The following is a 19,934-nucleotide window of genomic DNA, read 5'->3' on the forward strand; positions in this document are numbered from 1 at the left end:
CTCTTGGGTGAGCAGTTATTGGTACCAACCTATTAGAGACAGAGCACGAGTCTTTTACCAATGAACCCATTTAGGCAGATATGAGTGAAATATCTTTTCTCATGTCCTGACATGGCATACCAGGGCACAGTTTCATAAAAGTTGTCAGTCCTGAAAAGTTGTTAGTCTCTGACAATTTAGTAAAATCCATTGTTTTGATTGGCTGAGAAGCTCTGGTCACCAACTGTTACTGGTTATTTTCAGAAACCGACAACTTGTCAGGGCTGACAACTTTTATGAAATGTTGCGAAGGTATATGCTCGTTTGCTAACATTTGCTGATATGTATACCTTGAGCTGCCAGTGAATGTACAAAGGGCCAGCATTTCACACTTGTTTCCAAAGTAGTACTTTTGCCTATTTGCTGGTACTTTGACAAACAAATTGTGAGCATTACTATCGTTTCACAAGATGAAAGACATACTTCTGTCTTGCTAGTTGCACGACCATATCCATGTTATTAGTGTATAAATATGCATTGTGTAGTTTTCAGCAAGCTACACTTTTTTGGCCTTTTTGAGTGAAAGTTGACATATTCCTAATGGCATGTGTACAAGAAAGAATGCAAAGTGTTCCTGAAGTATATTTTTATGCCTCCGCCACGAAGTGGTGCCGGAGGCATTATGTTTTTGGGTTGTCCGTCCGTCTGTCCGTCCGTCCGTAATGAATTTTGTGGACAGGGTAACTACCAAAACCTTTTGAGGTATCCTAATGAAACTTGGCATGTATGTGTATTAGGGGGTGAAGTTGTGCCTATCAACTTTTGGGTGCACATGCTCAAGGTCAAAGGTCAAAAGGTCAAGGTCAAATGCTTAAAATCTTACTATTTCCCCCATATCTATGCCATGCCTGAAGATATTTTCTTGAAACTTAGTGTATACATGTATTACTCAATCAAGATTCTCTAGTGAAAGTTTGGGATCATGCGGTCAATGGTCTAAGGTCAAAAGGTCAAGTAAAAAATGTGAAATTTAACTTTTTTCTGCGTGTCTTGGAAATAGTTCAAGGTATCTTCATGGAACATAGTATATATGCATGTACTGACTGGCAGTGATTAGCTAGGGAATTTGGGGTTCATGGGGTCAAAGGTCAGGGGTCAAAGGTCAAGGGCAACACTTCAAAATTTTACTATTTCCCTCATATTTGTGCAATGCCAGCAGGATTTTTTTTTTAAAACTTGGTGTATGCATTTTTAACCTGATAGTGATTCTCTAGAAAGTTTTGTTTTTGTTTTTTGCCAAAAAGGTCAAAAGGTCAAAGATCAAGTGAAAGTGCTGAACTTACTTCTTCCTCCATATCTCGGAAGTGGCTCAAGTTATCATGAAACTTAGTACATATTTATGCATGTTCTGCCTGACAGTAATTCTCTTATGAGTTTTAGGGTCAATGGCCAGATGAAAATGGTAACAATTTACTATTCAATACAGAAATTGCATTTTTTCTCCATACCTTGAAACTTACTCAAGGCATAAACTTATGAAAGGATCAAAGTCAAGTTAAAGTCCTTCAATCCCCAAATGCGTGCTCTCCTATTCGTCCAATTAAACCTATGTCAAGGAAGGTGAACATTCAACACTTTTGTGACAAACATGTCATTTTGATATTTTGCCAGTTTTGTGAAAATGTAATCACACATTGTCCACATGTACTATAGACCTATTAGGAGAATCATGCATTATGGCGGAGGCATACCAGTCGCCATAGTGACATTTCTAGTTGATACATGCAGCAATGACGATTTAAGAGACTTATGCCAAGTCGTTGGTTATGTCCTCCACGTTGCTGACTATTTTGTTTTGCAGGCTTTCTGCCTATAATTGACATGTGGCATTGAATTGATGGGTTGAGTTTCATTGTGTAGGACTGGTGCCGTCTGCTGGTGTAGGGGAGGTAAACCCCGAGGAGGAGAGAGATATCCACTTCAACCCCATCGTTCAGCTTCCAGAGAAGGTTGATCTTGTTACTGGTGAGGAAGGGGAGGTTGCTGTCTTTTCGGCCCGTGGCAAACTCTACCGCTTCCACTCCGCCTCGCGTTCGTGGAAGGAGCGCGGTGTCGGGGAAATCAAGATTATGCACGCACCGGAACCCGATGCCTACCGCGTGGTGATGCGCCGCGACCAGGTGTACAAAGTCTGCGCCAACCACTACATCACCACAGCTATGACGCTGCACCCCATGTCGGGCAGCGACCGGGCGTGGGTGTGGCACGCCATGGATGCTGCTGACGGGGAGGCCGTCTCTGAGCAGCTGGCGATCCGCTTCAAGGAGAGCACCACGGCTACTTCCTTCAAGGAGGCCTTCGAGCGGGCGCAGGAAGCGTTGCGGCAGAAGGCTGGTGATGCGGGGCAGGAAACGTTGACTACCTCCAAGGCTGAAGGAGCCTCAGCGAGTAAGGCAGGAGATGGTACTGTGGCAACTGGCTCCAGCCAAGGTGATTAATGTGAGGAAATGTCTGAGAGGAAACACAATGTTGCTCTCACCTTGTACCTCCTTATCTACCCATAGAAGAACAAACAAACAAACTAACCTGTAGCAATCTCCACATAGCACTAGACTGTCTCTTCATCTGTGTGTTTTGTTCAACTAAACGATTTAGTTCAGTGCAAATGCATGCTTCAGAGTGAAGCTAAGCTTGTCAAAATGCATCATCAAACTCTACTAACAATGCCTGCAGGGAGATGCTTCACCAGTCTTTCAAACAAATTGTAAAGAGGTATTCCAGTTGCTATTTCAATCGCCGAAGAGAAGAGTATTGCCTGACTTTGCCCACTTATCATAAAGCTTACCTAAGATTCAGTTGCTTTTTACCCTACAAATCAAAGAGAGATGGAAACGTTTCAAGAAGCCGTTGTTGCTTGATTGATAGACCAGGGACTCTCAAATGTGAGGTCCTTGGTTCAAGTCTCGCTGGCACCAGTGACTGTGCCCTTTAAAGGTAGGGAATCCCATTTGCATGCCTTAAATGAAGAGTTGTATAAATACAGTGGTATGTTGAAGAGAGTATCATTTTAGAAACTCCCATAAAGTATTGAAAGTGGAAGGTAACATTTAGTACATTTTTATTGACCGTTAGATTTTGAATTGAATTCTTTTTGGGGCTCACCGTAAATTCCAGTACATTACTAGGCTACCTTTGCAGACCCATGAACTGCATGTGTGTCCATCATGTATATTTTGTGAAGAAAGTTCATCAAAACTTACAAACATTTCTATAATATAATTTCTTGCCACACACTCTATATGTTATTACATAAGCTCTTATACTTTTAAATTTGTGTTTATAGATAAAAAATACAGAAGACTGCAACAAAAAGGCTTAAGTGTGGCTGACACACAGAACTACTGAGTAGTTGAGTTTTGTGCATTATTCAAATTGTAGATAACTGTTGACTTCCAAATTTCTCAGCAGTGGCCTAAACAAGTCCCCTGAGCTTCATATTTAATGTTTTGCTGCATTTTGGGAGGTCTGTAAAAGGTATCCCCTACCTTTAAAGGGAAGAAACCTTATACTCATTGCCCAGACCTTCTATGGGACTCAAAGCTGTCATTCTCAGAAGGAATTAAGTGCTTTCCTCATGGCCAAATCAAATACATCCTGAACAGATAATGAAGACAAATGGCAACACAGTATACTTGTCATTCCCCTCCTGTTTTCATTGTGAATTATCATGTTGCTGTCTTCAGAAAAACTGTTTCATCCCGTGCAAGCTACTTTTGAATCAAATATCCAAAGATAAAACCTAGGGCATCCTCCTGCCATCCATGTTTCTTGTTGGTCTTTGTTTAGATCTGACAATTATTCCTGAAGTAGGACTTTGTGCACTAACATTCCTAGACCCTGCAATCCGGGAGGTGTTTCATCAACGTTTGTCAGTGCTGACAAGTTGTCATCGCTGACAATCGCCATAGTAATAGTCATTGACCAGAGCTTCTCAGCCAATCAAAACCAAGGATTTTGCTGAAATTGTCAGCACTGACAAACGTTGATGAAACACCCCCTGTTCAAGCCAAAAGATATCTACTAATTTACAAATTTACTGCCATCTTGTGTTCGTGGTGTGGTAGGAGAAAGAGAACTAATTTCTGCCCCATTTAGACAGAATAAACAATGGTTGAAGTAGACTGCATGAGTGCTGCTGATTCTGTTTGGATTACAGAATCTTCAGTAGAATCATTTGGCTGTGCTTATCCATGGATAATTTTTTTTGTTTTGTATAATCTATGCTCATATAAGGAAGTCTTATGGACTTTCCTGAATTTAAAAATATAATTGGAATGAATATTCCAAAACAACATATTTTGAGGGTATCACTTTGAATATTCCTGTATATTCCTCGTCTTCCATTATTGAGGGTAGTATGATTACATCTTGGAAAGTGAGAAAAAAAAAGAAATCATGGGTATAATCATTCCTTGATATTTGTAGTAAGTGAGTAGAGAAAATGCGATATATTTTCTGTTCTTCATGAATTGTAAATTAAGCATGCTTTTGAAATATCTAATGCCGATAAGCTTCAAATTTTGAGAGAGCAGCAAATAATTTGAAAAAGGAAAGTGTTTTCATACCATTTGTAACTTGTTATTGTTAAGAAAATATGAAAGGGTTGCAGAGATTTTGATGGCTGTAGTGATCAATAGAGAGGCCCTTAACTAAGTCATAAAAAGCTACATTGTGTGGCACGTTTTTAAGTTGATGTTTTCTTTCTGTCTATGTCCAGCTAGCATTGTAGAATTCCTGTTCAATTTGGGGAACACAATTCTAATGTCAGTAGAGACCTGGCTTGCAATCGGTGGTGATGGTTTGTTACATAAGTTACGATTATGAACTAGCAAATGAAAATAAAACTTTGATATCTCACTATGTGATCACATAAAGTTCCATTATAAATGCAAGTATGATGGACTAATGACAAACACTGTGCTGATAGTGGCATTCCAGGGAACTTGTTTAGCTTAAACACAAACATCACATGGTGAATGTGTTTAAACTATACATGTACACATGCATAGTGACAACTTGCCTTATGTAACAGTAAAGGAAACAAAAATAGTTAAATCTGTCTGAAGTGGTTCTGGTTGAAATATAACCTGTCCCTGTGTAAATAAAGGCATAAATTTGTCTCATCACAGCATTGGTGTTTATTTGACATGGAACTCCATGGGCTTCTGTTTAGTGTTTTGATAACTCACCATACAATGTCTCATTGTGCTTTATGTTTTTGTAGTTCACTTCACCATACAATTTCTCATCGTTGCTTTGTGTTTGTGTAGTGTAACTCACCATACAATGTCTCATTGTGCTTTATGTTTTTGTAGGACACTTCACCATACAATTTTTCATTGTGCTTTGTGTTTGTGTAGTGCACCTCACCATACAAAGTCTCATTGTACTTTATGTTTTTGTAGTACACTTCACCATACAATTTCTCATTGTGCTCTGTGTTTGTGTAGTGTACCTCACCATACAAAGTCTCATTCTGCCTGGTGTTATTAATTTTTCTAGTTGTGCTTTGTCAAGATCTCTGTGAAGGCACATGGGACCTCTCATTGATGTCTCTAGTGTCTAACATCATAATTCGTGCTTAGTACTGCCGTGATGCAGTGATTACTCTAATTGTGGCAGACGGTTTGAGGAAGTTAGAGCACTAATGATTTGTTTCTGATAATGACACTTTAGAGCCCCATTTCATGACAAAAATGGAATGAGATAGCAACTCTTACTGTAATGTCAAGTGTCATGTTAATGACAAGACTCCTGCTTCCTGATTGGCTGTTAATATGGGAAATGGCTACATGCATTTTATCAAGAGTTGTAATCCTAACATCTTCTATGAAAATGGGACCCAGGTCAGAGACTTCCATCAATATCTAGTTTGGTTCTTGCTGGATGCAGGGACTAGAGATATATCACTCTCATTTTATTGAATGATATACAAACTAATTATGGTTACTGGCTGTCAACGCAGCAAAGGATTGTGCGAATGTTGTCCTTTTCTGGAGTTGGTAGGAAATTCTTTTTTTAGATGAAAATGGTTATGGTATATGTTTATTCCTGGTGCATCTGTCAGTTAGCAAAGAAACACCTGTCCTTGGTGGGTGGTACCCTTCAGTAGTGTTCTGGCCCAGAAGGAGAGGATGGGACTAACCCGACAACCCAATTAAAAAAGAGATAGTGCACATATATGTGTATTTTGTTTGGGGAGGGGGAGTGAGGGTGAGGCTCTAAGTTGGTCATTGGAGTACCAGAGGCTTGATTATAGCTAATAGATCTGTATCATTCTCTTCACCATTTCTCTGCTGCATCCTCCATTCAGTCTAGCTTGTACATCTTTTTCTTTCTGCTTGTCTTCCCTGCTGAGCTACCCTATGAAAACGTTTAAGGTATGGTGGAGGGTTGCATGCTTACTTGTGTATCTGTCATTTTTTAGATCGTGCTCAACCCGATGATGAAGACTACGAAGAAGGAGAAGATGAGGAAGATGAGGCGGAAGATGTCGAGGATGATGATGACGATGAGTATTATGAGGATGAGGAGGATTGTGATGATGAGGATGATGATGAGTATGCATATGAAGATGACGAAGAGGACAACGATGATGATGATGAAGATGACGATGCTGACAACGACGAAAAGGAGAAACCCGGTCCATCCATGCTGCACCTTATCCGTGATAAAGTTGCGGATTGCGGTAGTAAGGGAGATTCGGGGTCATCAACCCCAACTTCAGGGACATCATCATCGTCAAACACCACTAGCAGCAGCTAGGAGTGTGAATATTTGATAGAACTGTGAGAAACTGCAAACTGATATATCATTTATGTGCCTACTACATACTGTATTGTTAAATTACAAGTTTGCCTAACGTAATTAGAGTAAGGGTTGTATCTTTTTCCCCACTGCCAGTGGTTGTGATGGCAATGTTGTATAAATAACTTTCAAGAGGAGCATCTTGAAGATGGAATCTTGAAATAAGTCCAGAGGAACTACTAAGCACTGTAAGAACTGTAGGGTAAAAATGAATTTTGACAGCAAAATTGCTCTCTCTCTCTTTTATTTTCTTTAGATTTCTCATTCTCTTACACACTTCCTTGTTGATTAATCACCATTTTTTCTTTGCCAGATGTTTATAGTGTGAGAAATTCATGCTCCTTGAGGATTTATTATTTGGATATTTATACCAGCCCATCAGAATTTCTATGTGTGCGTCAAACCATTACAGTGCAAGAAAGCTATCCCCTTCAGTTGACTATCTACATTCTGTTGCAGCTAGATCAGCAGTGTAGTTTGATTTTGATACACATACAGTATCTAGAGACCAACGAAGTGAAATATTTGGAAATTAATGGCGGTTTGGTGTGCTTCATATGTGAATAAATGACCTGAGATAGAGGCCTGACAGAATTTTCGTTTAATTACTGAAGGGATTAAAAACTTTAACAGAAACTGCTAAAAGATGTGAAGATTAAGGTTTCTGTGCACAGGGAAACTTGTCAGTGCTTCATGTGAACTGAAATTGATCAAACCTTTTGCAAATTGAGAAGGTAGTCCAACAGGATTTAGAATTGATAGTAAGATGTCACGTAGGAATTATTCATGGGGATCAACTGACCTGCCAAGAAGTGTCTAGAGTCACTAATTCTCATTTCTGTGAAAGGAAACGATTATCAACCTTCTCCTTTTGCAGGGTTCTGAATATTATGTGTAGCTTCTCACATCCTATGATTTATATCTGAAAACTTTATGCCCCCATAAATGTGTGGAAGTTTATAAACAGAAAATTCATTTGAAATTTACTTAACACCAGATGTGTGATATTTGAACTATCATCTCTCCAAATTTTAAAGTCGTCCAAATGTCTGAAGTTTGAAACTCCTCAGATTTTATAAGGAATACAGTATTACATTATTTTCTTGAAGTCGACCTATTGAGTATATATCTCTCCCCTACGTTTGAATGTGATTCAATCTTTTAAAGGTAGGGGATACCTTTTACAGACCTCCCAAAATGCAGCAAAACATTAAATATGAAGCTCAGGGGACTTGTTTAGGCCACTGCTGAGAAATTTGGAAGTCAACAGTTATCTACAATTTGAATAATGCACAAAACTCAACTACTCAGTAGTTCTGTGTGTCAGCCACACTTAAAGGTAGGGAATCCCATTTGCACGCCTTAAATGAAGAGTTGTATAAATACAGTGGTATGTTGAAGAGAGTATCATTTTAGAAACTCCCATAAAGTATTGAAAGTGGAAGGTAACATTTAGTACATTTTTTTGACCGTTAGATTTTGAATTGAATTGTTTTCGGGGCTCACCGTAAATTCCAGTACATTACTAGGCTACCTTTGCAGACCCATATACTGCATGTGTGTCCATCATGTATATTTTGTGAAGAAAGGTCATCAACACTTACAAACATTTCTATATACATTCTTGCCACACACTCTATATGTTATTACATCAGCTCTTGTACTTTTAGATTTGTGTTTATAGATCACAAATACAGAAGAATGCAACAAAAAGGCTTAAGTGTGGCTGACACACAGAACTACTGAGTAGTTGAGTTTTGTGCATTATTCAAATTTTAGATAACTGTTGACTTCCAAATTTCTAAGCAGTGGCCTAAGCAAGTCCCCTGAGGTTCATATTTAATGTTTTGCTGCATTTTGGGAGGTCTGTAAAAGGTATCCCCTACCTTTAAGCCTTTTTGTTGCAGTCTTCTGTATTTTTTATCTATAAACACAAATTTAAAAGCATAAGAGCTTATGTAATAACATATAGAGTGTGTGGCAAGAAATTATATTATAGAAATGTTTGTAAGTTTTGATGAACTTTCTTCACAAAATATACATGATGGACACACATGCAGTTCATGGGTCTGCAAAGGTAGCCTAGTAATGTACTGGAATTTACGGTGAGCCCCGAAAAGAATTCAATTCAAAATCTAACGGTCAATAAAAATGTACTAAATGTTACCTTCCACTTTCAATACTTTATGGGAGTTTCTAAAATGATACTCTCTTCAACATACCACTGTATTTATACAACTCTTCATTTAAGGCATGCAAATGGGATTCCCTACCTTTAAGAACTGATTCAGGAGATCAGCTTTTTAGAAGTTAAATGGAAAACTGACCAGTGGAAAGCGTAGAATCTGAAGAAGTTTAAAAAATAGAAAATCGATATCTGGCAACTCTTGGCAGTGAAAAATGATCTATGGATTCCTGTATATCCTTGCACATAGCTTCATGTATTGAAACAAACTTTCTCTTGCATGTTTAAAAGACTCTTTATCATTTATACCGTATGTCATTTTACTCCCTATGTGATGAGAACGTGAACTCGACCATTTGAAGTCAAGTTCTCCAGAAGAAGAGTGTGATCAAGGAATGTGTTTCAATCTAGCAAGAAAGGTCCGAAGTGGACACAGTGATTGGCAAAGGATACTGATATGGATATGTCTATATTGTGGTGAACGTCTCATAAAGCTGTAATGAAAATCTGATTGCATTTAATTGCTCCACTGAAAAATGAAACCACAACACACAATCTACTTTAAATCAAAACCCAGACCTAGTTATATGTATATAATAGTGTGAAATATGCATATAAGTCCTTTAGACACAAAAATATATATGAAATTGATGAGAGATGAGGAAAAGAATTGTTGATCCATTAAAGGTGGCATTGATTCGGAGTTGGAGAGTCAATATATTCATTGATGACGATGATGATTATTGTTATAATTATTATTATTATTATTATCACCATTACATTATTATTATTATTATTATCATTATTATTATTATTATTATTATTTTTAAAAATATTTTTTAGAAGCTAACTGCTGTTTGTAGTCGCGATAATGAGTATCAATCTATTCGTGAAGAAAGTTGAGTCTGTCTGCACTCATTGCAGTATGTATACATTGAAATCATTGTATTGTCAAGTATGTCCAGACAGAATGAATGCTAAATAAAGATTGGCATGTTTTGTTCAAAGTGATAAAAGCTTGATTGCTATCCTCCTTTTGGACTTTGCTTGATATTTGTAAGTCAAGCTTGGTGTTAAATGTAAATCAATTTAAATGATTCATTTACTATTGACCTCAGGTACAAAGGAATACAAATGTAATACAATTGTACATTCTTCGTAATACTGTACAGTCATACTGTATTGTCATTTTTTCCCTTATAACATCTTGTTTTTTTTAATGGTGTGATTGCTCGATTTTAAAGATTATCATTCAAAAGCAGTCTGAACTGTATAACACTTTTCAACATGGACGACAAACACCAAAGTATGCAAAGGTTTTCACAATATGTTGTCACTATCGAGGACTTCTGTGAACAAATACTGTATAACCATAAAATTCCCCAATACAGTAGTACATACCACTAACACTGCTGTCTATGGAGAAATTGAGCACATTAGGTCTTTTTACTCTCCCTCTCTCTCTCTCTCTCTCTCACACACACACACACACACACACACACACAAACAATAATGATAAATAAAAAAATGTAATGCAGGCCTGTAGTTGTCAACGATTTGTTTTCAACAGCTTTCATAATCACACAATGCAGCGTAAGGGACTCTCTCTTGCAAAAACACTAGAGCGAGAAACTCTCGGTATAGGAAAGTAACTTCACGGGTCCGAAGATAATTTATTTATTTTTTTTCATAAAGATAGTCGACTGTTGCAAGTCAATGGTAGCATGAATAACCAATCAACCAACATACACATGTGTATTTCCAAACTGGAATCATTGTATAACAGTGTCTTTGAAATTTAAAAAACACATCGTACAGTGAAATGCACTATAAAAAGTTTGTAACTTTTGTTCAAATGATATACAGTATCAACTTTCCGATACAAGTGTATTGTCATTCTATCTTTTTAAAAAAAAAATGAAAATTAGAAATTCTGAAATCTTTACAAAATACCTGGTACATGTACTACAATGAACTATATTATAAGAGATCCAACTGAATATACAAGTCAGTGAAAAACACCCTCCTCCACATGATCAGAACACGTTCCGCCAAGCCACTTTGATATACATGTACATGTATACGTAACTCTGAACTGGGAATACAGTACGTAGTAGGTCACCTACATCACACTTTGACATCTCGGCAGCATTTTCTACAAAGCGTATTTATAAAACGGTAATTAATTCAACCACCTCCATGTTTCAAATGCTTTGTTGATCACGGAATTCAAGATTGAGTTCATATTTTCAGTTCCATGGAAAATGAGAAAATTTACAGTAAATTTGAACCTCCATTTCTATATTATGCTCCCTCAGATACATATGAATACAGTGTTACTTTCGCAAATTGAGCCCAAAGGACTTTTCGCAATACAAAACTTCGGAGAATTGTTCCAAGCGTTGTGTAGAGTTGCGCGCATTTTGCTTTCGCGATATTTGCGACAGTTTCATGCACGCGAAAATTTCTGGAAAGTGAAAGTCAGTATTTTATAAAAAGAATGATAATAATTTAAAAAAAAAGAAAAAACAATCCAGGGGGCTCCTACCGTAATATCAATACGTAGGTTCTGAGAAATCATCTCTCCAAAAATGGTGCTTTTATCCGGCCTGTATCGGTAATCTCAATTTTGACGTTACAGCAACCCGACTACTCTGAGTTTGAAGATGATAAGTGTAGCAGCATGTGAGTACATGCAAAGAAATACATTATATCTAAAAACAACAATGGAATTAAAGATCAGTCATCTATTTTAGATGCTGAGACGCAATGTGGGTACCACTTTGTTTCTCACAGAAGTTGCCCTGAACAACCACAGAGCTTGCCCTACCAAGAAACAGCCGAGGAATTCTTGCCTATGAAACTTGATGGAAGGAGCACGTGAATTTAATGCTTCGTTAATAGGCTGTAGAAAAAGAAACATCCATAAATCATAATATATTATCGAAACGGTCTATTATACATACCCCCATTCCACAGATATTTTTTCTCATCTGTTACTCGTCGAAGCAAAGTTTGTTGCTTCCGGCCACCCACGGAACTGTATCGGATCGCAATCTGATGAATCTGACTTGATTGGTCGAGTATCGGGTCAGTGTCAGACATGTCGCACGTGATCCTCATCGGACGATCTTGCCTCATCGGATCACCGCCCGACGACACTGACCTGATAGTCGCCTAACCAGTCTGATTCATCGGACTGCGGTCCGATACACTTCTGTGGGTGGCTGGAAGCGATAAACTTAGCTTTCCAGTGAGTGACGGATGAGAGAAAATCTTTGAGGAATGGGGGTATAAACAAGGAGCTACGAACTACTCCTTGGTATGAGGCAACATTTATTCATTATAAATGCGTATGAACTCGCATAAACATGGTAGAAATACAATGTAGTTCCGAATAATGTATTTCCATATAATTGTTCTTTTCTCTTGATATCTTTGTGCATTGCCACTCTTTGTTGAAAATGAAATAAACGAAACGAAAAAAAAAAAAAAAAAAAACCCGAAACGAAGCTAGATGGCAAAAACAACGGACAGGTTCCCAACTCTGTTGATCTGTCGCACATAATGATTGTCTTTTAAGTGATTCGTGTTATCGCACTTCATCTTTTCCCCTCGTTCTTGTGCTGTTTCTCCCGGTCGAAAGGGCAGAGTTGCTCCAAACGTGGCCGTCCTTATCACCAGTAGCAACTTTTGATATATTCCTATATACATAATCTTTTGACGAGATGATAATGCCACATACGAGTTGGAATTCCTCTTTTTAATATTCATTTCTTATGTGTGACAGGATGCAGCGCTCACCGATGATTTCGAGAACCGTTTAAACGGGATCACTGTAAAGAATTTGATAGCCCTCCTTTATTGCTCAAATTTATCTAAATGATCAAACAAGTCTTATAGGTAAAATGCCAGAGATTTTACATCAGTAGGACACCTAATAGAAACATGAATTTTTTTTTTTTCAATGGAGCTGCTGCAACCATAGGCTTAATGCACATCTTAATTTAGACTAGTGTGCTAATGTCATCACCTCGCAACTTTCCCATCGGTTTGTTCAAAAAATATCGTGAAGATCATGTAGTAACTGAAAGTTATTTATCCAAGAATGTCCTTATTGTTAGTTTGTTACAAAAGAATGAAATGTTTAAACTTGACAGAAATACTACCTCTTCCCAGTTTCAAAATTCTTTCAAACTGACGGGTAATCCAAGCAAATAATCACAGAAATTCAATTTTCCTGACCGTAACAGCTATCAATCATTAACGTATCAAAGATCAATGACTACATAACAGTGTTCGTGACATTTTGCTTGTATGGCTTCGTGCTGATATTGTTATTGTGCTTCAAACTCAAATTCAAGTTTATTTCCGGCTGACGAGGACACAGCTAATGTGCTTCCCGAAGTACAAAGTTCAACATAAATGTTTCTTCCTCTCGGTGCGTACGTGATGAGAAAAGGTGAGTGTACGGTCTGTGTGCGACTGGGTGTATTTGGGTGTCTTACTAGCTGGAATGGGGAAAAAAGTAGCCAGTAGCCAGAAAACGCCAGAATACGATACAAGATCGCACAGTTTCTCATTCAAAGTTTTCTTATTCAAAACATCATAAATTAGATAGAAATCTTTAATGCTATCTCATTTTTTTCGTATTGCTACTAAACTAATTCCCCTTAGTCTCAAAACGCCTTGATTCTATACATATTTATATAACGAAGAGTTCCTAATTATTCGTTTGAACACGCGACTCAAGACATGCATGTTTTATATATATACGCGGGTATATTCATTTACAACTACACAAAATGAGTTTCCCTCATTGATGAAAAAAAAAAAAAATCTTTCGCTTGAACTCGATTATCTACACTCGCCGCCAGAGACTACAACTTCATAGCCCCCCCCCCCCAAAAAAAAAAAAAAAAACAGAAAAACGTTAGCCCAGCAGTCTATCCCATATTACTGATCCAACATTTTGAACGCGATACCCGATCACGTAAAACAGAATAAGAAATGCCAAAAGTATAAACCTGTACATCACCCATTGATATCAAAAGATCATTTTAAACTGTAAGACCTTTTGCCAGAGACTCAACTCTCACGCTTTTGGCGGGAGATCTCTCGCTTTCAGACCACTTTCTTATAATATTCCTTACTTCTGTTTGAGTTTGATTTTTCCCGCTCTAGCTGTGGGTCTCCCGTTTGAAATGTATTTCTCTCGTCCAAGTTTAGTTTTGCCATACACAGCTTACAGATTGATTGATTGATTGATTGATTTTATTTCCGCAAAATAAAATATATATAGTACTTCTTCTTGAACATTACAATGCAAAGAAATTATCGCAAAAATACGTGAAATTGCCACTCAATGGCCCTACTGAGCTCCGCCCTCATGGTGGAGCTGTTCTACCGAGGGTCCCAAAAGAAAAACACACTCGGTATATCCCAAATTAACATACAAATTTGTATCAACATAAACTACTCTACAAAAAAAAAAAAAAAACATACATTATTACACCTCAGTTATTCTATGAGCACTGTAACCCCAATGGAAATACTAGTAAGTCAAATAAATGAATTCAACAAAATAATATACATCTACGCTTCAAAGAAAAAAGAAGAAGAAGTGGAAGGGAAAAAAGTATTTATACAAATACATTTAAATTTAATGCTATTATATAAACACGATCCTCTATAACTAAAAAATAATCTTAAAATGCCCTAAAATACGATATTGATGCAGCATTTTTCCAAAGTCCTTAATTTCCCTCTGTTATTGGGAGGTTTAAAAGTTTCGCTGCATCGAAAATATATCTATGTTACACTAAAGTGACGTATTTGGATCCCTTTATCATATCTGTCGATTACCGCATAACTATCATGGCTAATAAAACTATTTAAGGCTTTACTGAATTAGAGTTTTATTTCTTTCTTAATTCTTAGTCACACTACGTGACATTTGACGTACTTTATGATATCTGCTGCCATTTTTTAACATGATCTTCATGGCTTATTTTAAGTGCTTGATTAAATAACTTTATTCTTTCGTTTTCTTTCAATTTTTTTTTTCCACCATGCACCAAATGTTATCATCGTCCACCAAAAATGAAATATGATGATTGGTTTACAAAAAAATGAAAAAAAAAAATAAATGCTAGTGTCGAGCCTTGGATATACAAATACCTAGACCTATATAAAGTATTCATACATTATCGTTGTAAACTGCATTTTCCTGCCTAGGGGGAACCCCCGCCCCGAAACTATGTTATTTTTTCTCTCCCCATATTGAGCAATATTGCATGTACATAGACTGGCGAGAACTGAAATTGCGCAACACCCGAGCGAACCGGTGGGAACCAGTTCATTATTTTCACAGGATAGCAAGAAGGCAGGAATGGAAATATTTTCGTCGAAGGAGTCAGTGACAAACTTGCCGAGTTTCATTGCAGACGGTAGAGTATAGCACCAACATTTACTTCACTGAAACTTTACTTTACTTACACTTGTATTTTCAAACAACATCGTGAATCTCAGTTTGATAATCTCTAGCTTGAACGTTAAGTAGCAGAGGTTACTCGCAACTGCATTGGAAAGTGTTTCGATTCATAGTTGTTTATCATTGGCTTTACAATATCGCCTTTCCATGGTCTACGACCAAAGGCAGGGATCAGCGTTAAAGTTCTCTAAAAATATATACAATTCAGCTGACCCATATTATTACATCAACTACTATCTATATATATATATATATATATATATATATATATATTTATTTCATTTTATTTATTTATTTTTTTTTTTTTTGGGGGGGGGAGGGTTTGACTTATGGTAATCGACCTGCCACGTTGTGATTTGGATATTGTCTAATATTATGCCGACTTGTGATTGTTACATTGTCATTATTATGTTTCCTGTAGTATATACCAATGTTTATGTTATTCTCATAAACTTGGATATTAACCATGTTAACTGTATTACTTGGATTGAACGAAGGTAGAACACAACTATACGTTCCAGCAAATTTAAGCTCGCCCAGATAATTTAGAATATTGTATTAATATTCAATTCTGATTGATTTGACATAAGACATTGAGACCCATTTAAATATCCAAGATTCTATTGACCATCATTGTAGATATTACTCACCTGGTGATTTCATCCACTCAGTCTCAATCTCAAATTTATTCACCCCGCTTCTGACACATAACCATTATAACCATTTCGCATATGTACACACCAAAATCTTTGAAATTCTGCGGTGCCCTGGAATTACTTACGTGTCTCCGTAATGAACCATTTCCTTTTTTTTTTACTTAGCATAGAGATATAACAGCGACGTGGCTTCATTCAAATTTTCAACCAATTTTTCGTTTACCGAATTACCATAACTTCATGCACACCGATCTCGTATGTGGTAAAGGAGGCAGAGGAATGTATATTTATAAATTGTATAACCAACTCGGATTTAAATCTTGACGTAATATTTAAATTGAAGGAGTCGACGAACTAATTCTTTAAGTATAAACAAATTGAGAAGAATATAATAACGGTCATTGCTCATAAACTCCTACCAATGATATGGAAAGATTTTCTTGTAAGAAAATTTCGCAATCTCGCAGGAAAAGAAGAATATTTATTTTGTGGGTGACCAGGAACTTGACTTTCTGTTAAAGTGCAACTCAGCACGTCATCAGCAGATTCAGTACCAAACTCCAGTCAAATAGATTTTAACATCACATCATCTTATCGACGAGAATTTCTGACAAGAGTCAGACCCTTTAACAGACAACAAATTCTCCAACCAAGAATATCAGTACCAAAATCCATCAATGGTATTTAATTTACTCAAATACTTCATTTAACAATTTTGTGATTTCTTTAAACAACGTAATGATTTGTAGGCCTATTTAACGCCCAGGAGTAACCATGAATCTCACCTCAAAGAATCTCAAGGAAATATAGACTTATTCAGTATCAACTTAGCTAGAAGTATATTCTTTATCGGGTGCGAATAAGTGTTGCATTTTTTTCATGAAAAGATTAATGAATTTGAATAACAAAACAGTACCCGCTGCATGCTATAAGGATTAGAACCAACACTTGTTTTCGGGCGAAAGCTCGGTGGTCTAGTGGAGATGACGCCTGTCCGGTGATCAGGAGGTCGTAGGTTCGAATCCTGCTCGAGTATGTACGCCCATGATTTTTTATCATGGCTACTACTAAACACTGATCAATTCAGTGCTTATTTACGTCGATGTAGGGCAATTTGTCAATCAGTTGCAATGAAAACATATCGACGGAAGAAATTCATGAATTTGAATAACAAAGCAGTACCCGCTGCATGCTATATAAGGATTAGAACCAACACTTGTTTTCGGGCGAAAGCTCGGTGGTCTAGTGGAGATGACGCCTGTCCGGTGATCAGGAGGTCGTAGGTTCGAATCCTGCTCGAGTATGTACGCCCATGATTTTTTATCATGGCTACTACTGAACACTGATCAATTCAGTGCTTATTTACGTCGGTGTAGGGCAATTTGTCAATCAGTTGCAAAAAAAGATTAATGTTTCACTATGACAATGACCGTGGATTACATCGGCTGATATTGCACTCTTTCCACCTGTATGAATTTTCTCTTCACAAACCTATCTTAAATGAGTAAATACCTATGTTAGTCGAAATGAACTCAATTATTAAAAGGGGTTTCAAAATAAGTGAACTAATCCGACTGAGTTGAGTTGATGAGTTGATTTTATTTCACTTCCAACAAACAAATAAGAAATACAAAGAAACACTCATATACACAGACGTCATGAAATCTGTACCACAATGCGATGAACAGAATAACATTGTAAGAAAAATATAGGTAAATTATCAACAGAGATACAAATATCTGTTACGTCACTGTGGTAAGTGCATAAACGATATTGCTGGAAATGGAGGGGACTGCTAAAAAGCAGAGCTTGTATTATGCAGTTCCCTCATAAAGAAAAAAAAATGCAAAAACAACAACAACAACAACAAATTTCCCTTAGCGGTAGCAAAAAACAAAAACAAAAACAAAACAGTCACGATTCCCGTGACAAACTTCGAGAAGTTTTAGTGGCCAGCTTTCAGACTGCGCAAACATCGAGAAGGGGTCCGGTAAGAGGAAAGTTTCGGGAAGTTTGCGGTCACACAGGCAACACTCTGAGATCTTACAGATATTGCAAACCTTAACTTCGCTACCTAAATTACTGAATCCGAATGACCAGCAAGATTCTGATTTCCACACTACACAAAATTAAAGACATTATAATTAACCTGCTATACAGGGCATGTGGGACCTACATGAAAATTGGTTACCTTTTCCGCTATTATCTCACAAATCTCACAAACGAAAGATATGACCCATGAAAGAAAAATGGTTTTGATGGTACGCGGAAATTATTAAATTTAAATAAATTAAATTTTAAATTACTGTTCCCAATGATAAACAATACCTTCAAATCATCTTGTGTCGGTATTGCCATTTAAGTTGAACGTCGATCAATCAACCTAAAATATCAGCGGCATGCATGTCTCCACCATCTGCTTAACCGTAACCCTGTACAGCGTCAAGCAAGCCCCTTCACCTTTTCCAATATCGGTGCACCAGTGTAGAGTCACTGATCTCCAGGGGAGATCAGTGTGTAGAGTGGGCAGTACTGTCAAATCAGTCGACAAACGATATTCATCAAGAGGACGACCCCGCAACGAACAAAGATGGTCTCTCTCCCGGACATCGACGATATGACTGTCAGCAGCGAGGTACATGATCTAGAGGAGGTCGAGAAGGTGGTCTTCCGCCAACGTGCCAAACTCTTCCGCTTCGACCACAACGCCAAGGTTTGGAAGGGATGGGAAGTCGGCGACGTCAAGATTGTGAATAACCCAAAGACCAACCATGCTCGCATCCTCATGAGGAGAGAACAGAACTTTGAGGTAATACTTATGTATCTCTAATTTTGTTTTTAAGGAGAAATAATTTCATCTGAATATCTGACTTCATAGACTGCATGTTCAAACTAGAGTCTGTCTGAGATTTCATGCGTGAGTGGTAACGGTAGGCATACATGGTATGTCTGGAGTTTCAGCTCTGGTTCTTATAAAAGAGCAATAAACTGAAGGACAAATATGCCATTGCAGTTTAATTGGCGTGATATCTAAATACACAGCATCAGCAGTGATGGACGAATGGTGATAAGGAGTAATACAGGCACAATTTGAAAAGCCAAGGCAAGGTGTGGTTTTGAAAATGTTGTCTAAATTTGGCTTGGAAGGTGTTGATGACTTTCATCCAACCATGAATGTATGGAAGACTCCAATCAAAATGATGACTGAACATTCATCCAACTTCGAATACTAAACATTACCAAGATCTTGGTGTGTCCCATGTTATAGAGGATGTACGGTATGTGTCTGTGTCCTGCGTGTATATGTACGTTTGGAAAATAATTACGTAATTATAAATAAGAAGATAGTCTACACTAAACCTTAATCTTGACATTATGACATGTGGTGGCGTTACGGTCCATGCTCATTGCGTTTATAAGAAGAAGGTCCACAATTAAGGCTCCCTTGCTCCCTATCTCCTCAATACTTCCCGCCTATAGCTGTGCGTGAACCAATGCATCACAGCAGAGATGGTGTTGGAGCCCATGTTGGCCTTGGACACCTCCTGGGTCTTGACCACGCATGACCTGGCTGATGAGGAGCCCAGGTTAGAGCAGCTGGCCTTCAAGTTCAAGCACGCCGACACGGCACGTCAGTTCAAGGAGATGTTCACCAAGGCGCAGGAGATGATCGCCGATAAGGAAGCTGAGGCAAGCCAAGATATCGCAAATGAGGTAATACCTTTCCAAAAACAAACAAAAATCCTTTACGGAC

General features: G+C 37.6%; 1 protein-coding gene across 1 annotated transcript in view; it reads left to right on the forward strand.

Annotated features, from left to right (window-relative positions):
• The window catches only part of LOC140244394 (uncharacterized), a 59,342-nt gene extending 51,388 nt beyond the window's left edge, over positions 1-7,954 (forward strand). Inside the window, exons 26-27 of the mRNA XM_072324033.1 lie at positions 1,900-2,469; positions 6,467-7,954. Of these exons, the coding sequence (XP_072180134.1) occupies positions 1,900-2,469; positions 6,467-6,804 (908 nt within the window). The 3' untranslated portion in view covers positions 6,805-7,954. The remainder of the gene's footprint in view (positions 1-1,899; positions 2,470-6,466) is intronic.
• The last annotated feature ends 11,980 nt before the right edge of the window (positions 7,955-19,934 follow it).

This window comes from Diadema setosum, chromosome 21 (assembly GCF_964275005.1).
Source record: "Diadema setosum chromosome 21, eeDiaSeto1, whole genome shotgun sequence".
Lineage (NCBI taxonomy): Eukaryota > Metazoa > Echinodermata > Echinoidea > Diadematoida > Diadematidae > Diadema > Diadema setosum.